The following is a 9881-nucleotide window of genomic DNA, read 5'->3' as shown; positions in this document are numbered from 1 at the left end:
AAAGCCACGAACAGTGTGCCGACGCTGGCCAGAGAATGAGTGCGAATGTGTGGATGCCATCTCAGGCGTACCAGCCAGCCAACTCCAACAGTAGCAGGCCACACTCAGCGGCTACCAGCCCAACAGCCTGCCTCCACATAGGTGCAGCTGCCACCTGGCACCGTCCCCACACAGCCCCAAGGGGCTGCCAACCAGCACGGGCTGGAAAGGGCCAATGGCAGACACCTCTCATAACACTTTTTTCCACAGAATGTAAACCATTAGCAAAACCTTCCTGCCAGGGAGGGCATGCTATAGCTTCATTTAGAAACCAAAAGCTAGCAGATTAAATTCTAACTTCTTTCTAAAGGAATTCTAACCTTCAGCAGATTAAATACTGCTCTCAAAATATTTCATTCAGATTTTAAGTACCTTGTTCCTCAGCACACAAGAACTCTCTCCTCCTCTTCCGAATTTGTTTTTACTGTGGCTTTCCAAAGAAAGTTAGTCTAAAAACATTAAATGCTTAGTTACAGAGCTTGGAAAGCAAAAACCTGAGGAAGTGACATCATACACTCTGGCTTGCTGCCAAAGAAAAAGAGCTGCTGTTACTTAAAGCAAAAGTAGGTGAGAACTGTTTTAGGGCGTGGAGTCCAGTGAGTCTCCAATGGACTTGAGGGCAGACTATTACTTTTTCTATTCCTCCATACTTAGCTTTATCACTCCTTTCCTAATCTATGCCATTGTCATTACAGTGCCTATATGAACCAGTCTTTTGCCAGATACTACTTTTGAGCCATCTTAATAGTAGGGAAGCTACCCATGGGCTGCAGATGTCATCTATGTGCCTGCCTACCTACAAAGACCAGCTAACTGCAGCTCCCACAGGCCTACTCACACTCCGTCTTTGGACACAAAGTCTCAGGGATCACTGCAGGAAGTGTGGTACCAACTGACCCACCTGTCTGGTCATCTATCAGAAGATGGCCCAGTAGGAGCTCCAGAGCTGCAGAGCCAGCATGTGGAGGGAGGCAATGCCTCTGGTCTGCCACTTGGCGGGGCTGAACTGCAAGCCTGAGCCTGAGGCCTGTGGCCTCGCAGGCAGGGACAGGTGTCCTGCGCTCAGTGCCGGCCTTAGAACCTCCATCTCCCAGAACTGGAAGTAGTAGAAATGATATCAAAGGTAGGGCCTTTGATATCATTTCTATCTTCTGAGATGCTCATTTTATGTTGAAAGCTGCTCATGTATCCACTTTGAGAATTAAACTAGGAGGATTAATAGATGACTCAATTAAAATACACATTCAAATGAGGAACTAGGAGCCAGAAAGATGGCTCAGTGGAATAAGTGCTTCCCTGGAAAGCACAATGGCTTGAGTTCAATCCCCGCTTCCTGGGGGCGGGGGGAGCAGCTGGAAGGAGTAGGGTAAATAAATGGGAAAAATAGCAGTACTATCAAATGAGGAACTAGCAAGCAACATTATTTCATATATCACTGGATTAAAAACGACCCTTGAGCCGCTTCCAAATAGAGACTGAAGCCCCTCTTCCAGACACAACAGAATGGCACCTGGCATCTTGCAGCTGGCTGACCTCTCATGGGGCACCAGGCAATTCACACAGCAAACTACTGGCACCACACAGGTGACAACCACACTGGAACACTATCACATTCTGATTTGTGGTGCTCTGAGATGAGATAAGTTTCAGCACAACCCTGTATAGTTTTCAAAGTTTTGTCTGCTATTACTTGTCCATTTTCTTTTTTAGTTTGTTTCTTTGTAGTACCAGGGATCAATTTGGGACCTTGCACTTGCCAGGCAGGTACTTATGCCACTATCTCTCTAGCCCTACTTTTGTTTTCAAATAATTTTTGTTTTGCATGCACACGCGCATGCGTGTATGTGTCTGTGTTGAGACAGCGTTGCTATGTAGTTCAGGCTGCCTTGAACTCAGTGATCTTCCTGCCTCAGCCTTCCTAGTCCTGGAATTACAGGCATGTGCTACATGCCTGCTATTCAAATATTTCTTGACTTAATTTTCTGGGCTGGAACAAATCGATGGAGTTTGCACATTCAGTTCTTCAATATATCTTTGCTGAGCTTTTAAGTTATTATGCTCAAATTAAAGTACGCTTTTAGGTGCACAGGACTTATGTTCGAACACAAATTAGGAAACTTAGATTAAACCCCATGTTCATTTCATATGCCTTAAGAGTATTACTTAATAAATTAACTATTTTGTACAAGATAAAGCAAATTTAACCAGTGTCCTCAATCAGGACCTGAATCCCCTGACACTCTTTAGAGCATATGTATGCCACACTTGGAAGGAACTTTCCAGTCTTCTGCTGCTGAAAGGGAGTCTGCTTCCTTGAGGCTCTGAAAAGCCCACATCGAGTCCCCAGGAAAAGCAGCATGGGAACACGTGACCCAACAACAATGGGTACAAGGGTGCAGATGACAAGCCAAAACCAGATGTCCTGGGGACAGGCAACAAACTGCAGGACTACAGTCTTCTTCTCCTGCCTTATTGTTTATTAAATGCAAGCTGAGATTTTTTTATTTTTTCTTCTTTTTTGTGGAGTATTACTTAGAGCCTTCCCACTGGGGTACACCCCCAGCCTTTATTTTTATTTTTCAGACAGGACTAAGTTGCAAAATCGCTCAGGTTACTATCTTCCTGCCTCAGCCTCCCAGAGTGCTGGGATTAAAAGTGTACACCATCACCCTCAGCTACAGTTTCTCTTTAATCTTTATGAATCATTTTGCTTTTTTTTTATAAATACTTTTAGGAGGAGGCAAGGATTGACTACAGGAGGATTTTCAGTCAAGGAGGCAGGAAGGCTAAGTGCCTGGAAAAGCTTTATGAGTAAGAGGAAGAAGCCTATAGATTTGTCTATAGTGATGGAATAGTTAAGAATGAGAGGGCACAAACTTTTGATTAAAAAATGCTGACAAAGACTTAAAACGTGACCAGAGTCGACAAAACTAATGTATGGGTCTTTGAAAGCCCTGACCACAGACTATGTCAAACCACTCCTCGCCACTGTGACTGTCCCTGTACTGTTTCGCTGTCTACTTGCTGTAGCACAGTCAGCATGGGGAGAGCATGGGACATTCCCTGCGGCCTCTAAGCAGGTGTGCCAGGATAGAACAAGGCAACCACCTGAAAGCACTCTGTGCACAGAACTCCTGCTCTGTCTTGCACAATTCTTGGAAGAAGTGAACTGATCAGTGTGTTTTGTAGATAGGAAATATATTTTTAAAAATCCTAGAGAACTCAGGAAAACAGTAGTGGCTGGATTTACGGCTCTTTACCTTGATGAACACATTATACAGACAACATTCGAGAAATTAAAAATTGTGACATAACTTAATTTTAGCAAATATAAATTATAATGGACATCTATATATTCAGAAGCAAAACAAAATTTACATAAAAACTTTTCTAAAGTAAACATATACAATCTCTGAACTTAAGGAATTCATTAGAAGGTTTACTGCACATCAGGCTCAGAATGAGAGTAGTCAATTTAAAGGTCAACCTGGAGTCCATCCCTGTCGTGCCTGTGACATCATTTTCTCAGTATCCTATGCTGTTCATCAGACAAAGTGCAGCTATCCGTGTGAGCAGTTCCATGTTCAGGTCCTGCTACAACCCTGTGACCTGGAAAGGCACAGGTGGGACACAGATAGCCAGTAGCACTTACACCTAAGAACATGATGCAACCTCTGCCAGGGTTCAGGGCTTCCCGTCGGGGGGCTCAGGGAGGCTCTGAGGGACGGAAGTGGTGAAGGTCGAAAGCCACGAAGACATAGCTGTCTTTGCACTGGAAAAAGCTCCTCCAACTGACTGGCCTGGTAGAAAGGAAAAGGAAAAAAACACCTGAACTTGCTAACTGTGAAAGACGAAGACTTATCCATAAGTGGTAACTCACACATGCATGTTACTAAAACCATCCCTTTTCGTAGGAAACTGGTTTCTTGGTGTAGGCACCCACTCTAGGCACTCTGGAAGGACTCATCCATCTGTGCTAGTGATGCCAGCTGTGCAGGAGGATTATCCGATTGCTTAAGAAGTTAAATGTGCTCTCTACTATGAACACCATACTGATAACAGGCCACCTATACAGGAAAGAGTGGTTAAGCAGTCTTAGAGAAATTTGCTTTTAGCATCTAAAACTGGTACATTAAAGCCACAGAGCATTCGTTCTGCTGCAGGTCTATTTTGTTCTAAAGAACATCTCAAAAGCTGAGGCCAATGTGAAGTTATATAAATCAAATCAATACTCTTTACAGAGGAGAACATGGAAGAACTTAGTCTTAAGAGTTTAAATACTGGCAGCACCATCACTAAAGCCCAAGTAGTCTTCCTTTGTCTGTGGTTTTACTTTCTATAGGTTTAATTACTCATGGTATGAAAATATTAAATGGAAAATTCCAGAAATAATTTTAAGTTTTAAGCTGCACACTGTACTGAGTAGGGTGACATCCTGCACTGCCCAGCCCCATCTACCTGTGCCGAGTCCTCTCTTGTGTACCGCATGGGCTGTGTACAGTGCTGCCTGCGAGGCCCGGGCCATCATCACGTTATCACGAGGACCACCAGGTGCTGCAGTGCGTGCCCTAGGAACTTCACAGTAGCCCTGAGGCGCACGGGCAGTGGTGCTGGCCACTCGGATTGCCCAAGAGAAGCTGTCAAGTGTACTTAAGTGAGAAGGTGAAGGTATAAGATCTTTGGAGAGACAGAGCACATTCACAAACTTTTATTACAGTGTATTTCCATATTGGCTACATTTGAACATTATTAATTTCATATTTTGTGTAGTTTATGTTGAAAACATTAAAAATACTGTGGCAAGATTTTTAATTTTATATTCCATTTTGGAGGGTTTTTTGAGACAGGGTTTTGATATGTAGTGCTGGGTGGCCTTGAACTCATGGTAATCCTCCTGCCTCAGCCTCCAAAATGCTCAGATTACAGGCATGCACCATCACGCCTGGTTTATATTTCATTTTATTATACAGCTTTGCAGATTTTCCATTTCTTTTTCCATCAATTTTGTCATTTGAGTCTTTCAAAGTTTTATATTTTATTTATGTTGTCTACTTTATTGGCACAAAACTGTCTGTGCTGATGTACTTTCGGTTTCCTGAGAAGGGACTCACTACATAGTTCATGTTGCACTTGAACTCACTACATAGCTAAAACTGGCCTCCAATTCACAGCCATTCTCCCGCCTCACCTTCTACCTTAACCTCCCAGGTGCTAGGATTACCGCTGTGTACCACCACACCAGGTCCCCCTTCTTCCCGGCTAAGTTTCAGCATTGTGTCTTCTCTTTTTCATTTTATAGAAGGTTTATAAACACTGATTTTTTAAAAAATCAACTGTTGTTTCATTCATTTTCCTTATTATGTAACACTACCATAACAGACAGCAGTTCCTCTGGCCTACTTTATTATGGAAGTTTGCTGTTTATAAGGAACTGAATGTAGCCCAAGTTGTAAGGACAAACTTCTGATGAAGCTTCAACCTTGAGAACAGAACAGTGAACCTATCATGATATTTGACTACTACCCATAAGATAGGTGAAATCTGCTGAACTTGCATATTATCTGATATTACAATAACTTTTTAGCCAGGAACATAGTTCAGCAGCACAGTACCTGTCTGGCAAGCAAAATGTCCTGAGTCCAATTCCCAATACCAAAGAGAAAAAGACAGTAACTCTTTTTTTTTAAAGACAGTAACTCTTGAACAAGACAAAGATTTTTTAAAAATCCTTGGATGATAATGTGATACATAAATTTCTACAACTTTATCTTTGTATCAATTATATACTGAGAACAGTAGATATGGGGCCAGGGAGATGGCTCTGTGGAATAAGCGCTACCCTGGCAAGTGCAAGGGTCTGAGTTAAATCCCAGGTTCTGCCAAAAAAAAGAGAAGTTGATATGTAGGACCCCAAACTGTTGCTGGCTACTGCCATACCTTACCTACAGCTTTTCCTGTTTGTACCACATTCCTGCTGGTTGTGACCATGGCGTTTCCAATTTTTTTGCCACGTTCACTATTCTGAACAGAACTGAATAAAGGAGAGAAGTGTTAATACAAATGAAAAAAACCCTCACACATGCATGCACAAACATTAACTACTCTATAACCATCCTAAATCAGAATTACTAAGAAGCTCAATTATCTTTTGTGAAAATGTATGATAACACATGAATTTTTAGAATAGACTAAAAAAATAACAGATGAACCAAAAAGTGGAGAGGACGTAAGTATGGTTAAATTTCCCTGAAAGACATGGTTTGCTGAAGGCACTCCACCCAAACACTCACAAGTCCTGCTACTAGTTCACACCATTTCCATGGAATAGAAGTGTTCTCACTTGAAACACACATAGTGCCGAGCTAGAGGATGTTATGCACATATTTGGTTATTATTTGAACTACAAGTCTTAAGTAGAGAAACAAAATTCCTAATAAGCAGTAAAACACATGACATAAATTCAGACAATTTTCCTCATGTGTATTTTTATTTTTATTTTATTTTTCCCGTATGCTTTTTTTTTTAATTTTATTTATTTGTGTGTGTGTGGGTGGGTGGCCAGCTCAGCCCACCAGGGGGCAGGGCTGGCTGGCATGTGGTGCTGGGGGATTGAACTGTGGTCCCTGTGCTTTGTTAAGCTTGTTCTAAGTAGGTGCTTTAGACCACTGAGCCATCTCACCAGCCCCCCCGTATGTTTTACTTACTGTGAGAATCTTAACTTCATGTCTGACATGGAATACTGGCCTTGAAATGGATGGCTGGAAAACAAAAAAGTTTGAGTTTGGATTATGATTTTTTTTTTAAAACCAGTAAAACTGTGAAGAGTTATTACAGGAAAGTGAAAGCATTGGTAGGTCTCTCAGAGGTGACTCAGCTGAGTGGTAGTGCTCTGAACTTGCTATAAGGAAACTGGGCTTGGGTCCCTGCTCTCTTGTCACCATTTGTATCAAAGAGTGTACTTAACCCTTCTGAACTTAATTTCCTCTTTGCTAGATAGTGTGGGGTATGTGTGTGTGTGTGTTGGAGGATTATGGCTGTGTTTGTACCACTTTGATATTCTGGCTTATTTACTCTGGGGTAAGGGCCCAAGTATCAACATTTTCTCTCCCACCCTCTCTGTTTTTTGAGACAAGATCCCTCTTGTTCAGGCTGGTCTCAAATTTCAGAGCTCAAGGGATCCTCCTACCTCACGTTGTCCCGAACCTGGCACTACAGACATGTGCCACTGTGCCTGGTCATCAAAATTTTTAAAAAATCTTCCCAGGACAGTCAGGGTTAGCCACTGCTGTAGATCATGGTCATGGATTATACCTTCATCCTGGCCATCTTTTTTTTTTTTTTCTGGCCATCTTATAAATGTGTTTTATTGGTCATGAAGATATCTGTGGATGTACCAAAAAAATTCATTCCTTTGTCACAAAAGAAAAGCAACTTAAAATGCAGCTCCTGGCTGGGCATAGTGGCACATATCTATAATCCTAGCAATTGAGAGCTGAGGCAGGAAGATCACTGTGTGTCTAAGGTCAACGTGGGCTACATAGTGAGATCATGTCTCACAAAAAGAAAAAAAGGTTCTTAAAAATGGCAGTATGGGCTTGGGGGATGGCTCAGTGGAAGAGTTCTTGCTTGTATGCAGAAAGCTGTGGATACAGGCTGGTGGTATGCACCACCACCACCACCACAAAAAAAAAAAAAAATGTATGGTCCCCAAATGGTACCATGCTTTAGTAAGGGATTCCATTAGACTTCCTTCTATTACACAAAAGGAAATGGTGTATTAAAACAAACAACAGAGGCCAAAGGGAGGTTTACTTTAGCCCATGACTTTTTTTTTCCATAACTTTATTGATAAACAAATAGCAATGAGACAGTTTCAAATCAAATCGCTAGGACAGTTTCAATAATTAACACACCGCATACATTCTTCTTAGTGGTTATAGCCCATGACTTTTTAAGAGGTCAGCCTGGACAATACAATAACATTTCACCTCAAACCAAAATCTAAACCAGCACACAACTCCAACCCCTCACCGCCCAAAACACATACTTGTTTACAGACTATACTCTGGGCCCAAGTAACTGCACATAACATTTCCTTCTTTTCTGGACTCCTGAACCCAGTCCTGGACAGCTCAGAGGTTACAGGACTACTCTGTTTGCTCCAGAAATGCTGTGTTAGGGCTGAAATGTGGCTGCTACTTGTTTACTGAGGGACTAGGTTTCTTAATCTTTAGGAACTGAAAAAAGGATTCCAAAGATCTTAAAACTGTAATTAATATGGAGTATTTCTAAATTATATCTCCTGATCACAACTGAAGATTTTCTTCAGCCTTCTTTTGCCTAGGCAATCTCAATTTCTTTAATTTTTTTTCTAAGCACTATTTTAGTCTTATATAGCTCTCTCCAGCCAAGTCTCCCATGGCCTGACAAAAGGGTGCAGAGCTGGCTGGTCTGGTCTTAGGCACCACAGGTGGGGGTATAAGGACACCCCACATGCAGATGCCTCCATGCACCAGGTTAGGGTCTCAGCACAGCAACTCCTTGGTACCCCAAAGTGCACTCAGAACAGACAACTTTGAAGTGAGTCTTTCCTTTGACATCACTAAGTGGTTTTATCTTTTCATTTTCTGTTTTTATTGCAGTGGCTACACAGGTTTCTGCTGTAGCCAAATATGAGAACTAAATTCTCCAAAACAAGTGTGAACCTAGCAATTTTTCTTGCCAGATGGCAGAAAGCTTAACAGACACACTCTATGAAGCCTTTCCACATCCTCCCATCCTCCTTTCCACATGATGTGCCTCGGGCGCTGACTTACCTCTCTTTGTCCAGCAGTATTTGTTCCAGTGCCCCTTCAATCACTACCCCACTCTGGCTAAATAAAGTTCACCTCTGCCTCAGAAAAGTATTGTAATCAGGACAAAATTGGTGTTTGCCCAATTCTCACTAAGTATAAAATATGATAAAACTCAGTGTATCCTTCTATCATTAAATGTGTCATTTAATCTTTTAAAGTATATCCTCAGTTGATCTCCTTAGCCTCGACTGTTGTACTCTCATCCAGGTGTAATTCTGTTATCGTCTTGATGTTATTGCACCACATGTGCCTTTTTCTACCTATGTGGTATAAAGACTTTGTTCAGTATTCCAGAGGGTGGCATATTAACTGTGTTGAATGTTAGAATATAAAGGATTTCCCTTCAGGCTTCTCCTTCATTTGGCTATTCTGCTGAAGCATCGCTTCAGGGAAAGGGAAAAACCATTATGTATGAGCATCAGTGTGTCCCAGTATCTCCCCTCTGAAACACATGGAGAGCTGGAGAAATGTTAGTGCTTCCCATGTTGTCCTGTGCTTCTTGGATAAAGTTTTTAAGCCTGATTTTCTATATAAAGGAGCCTTTTGACAGCTCACTTAAGATGATTCTTGAAGATAGTCACAATATCAAAAACACAATTTTCTTTGTAGGCAACTGGTAAGCTTGTGTAGTATTGTGTAGCAGTGTCTAACCTCTGGTCGCCAGAGAACGTGCTTACTTTGGATTTATTTCTGCAAGTGCTGGGTGCTTGTTGCTGTTCCATACTCTGTAGTTGTGAGTATTCTTCCAAGCTGTAACAAAAGTGGTCCCATAGTCCGATAGTATCTTTTCATTATCTGTCAAGTAAACATGTGAAAGAAGTTGAGCTGAACTGTACCACTCAGGGCCATAACGATTAACAACCACAAAGGGTACAGGAATGGCTTTATCCACCCACCCACCCACTTCTTCTTCTTTTTTTTTGGTAGGGAGATAGCCTACCAGATGTCAGGAAACTTGGGCTTAGTTCTACAAATCCTGTTAAGAAG

At 41.8% G+C, this 9881-nt stretch overlaps 1 protein-coding gene across 3 annotated transcripts in view; it reads right to left on the bottom strand.

Moving 5' to 3' along the window:
- Positions 1–1943: 1943 nt before the first annotated feature.
- Positions 1944–9881, bottom strand: part of Avl9 (AVL9 cell migration associated) — a 57393-nt gene continuing 49455 nt past the window's right edge. For all 3 annotated transcript variants that reach the window (XM_004629551.2, XM_023713455.1, XM_023713456.1), the window contains 4 exons: positions 9572–9689; positions 6744–6797; positions 5982–6070; positions 1944–3839 (listed from right to left, as the gene is read on the bottom strand). In XM_004629551.2, the coding sequence (XP_004629608.1) occupies positions 3724–3839; positions 5982–6070; positions 6744–6797; positions 9572–9689 (377 nt within the window). In that variant the 3' untranslated portion in view covers positions 1944–3723. The remainder of the gene's footprint in view (positions 3840–5981; positions 6071–6743; positions 6798–9571; positions 9690–9881) is intronic.

This window comes from Octodon degus, unplaced genomic scaffold (assembly GCF_000260255.1).
Source record: "Octodon degus isolate 3935 unplaced genomic scaffold, OctDeg1.0 scaffold00031, whole genome shotgun sequence".
Classification (NCBI taxonomy): domain Eukaryota; kingdom Metazoa; phylum Chordata; class Mammalia; order Rodentia; family Octodontidae; genus Octodon; species Octodon degus.
Note: the sequence above shows the minus strand (reverse complement) of the source record. Positions and strands in the feature narration are given on the sequence as shown.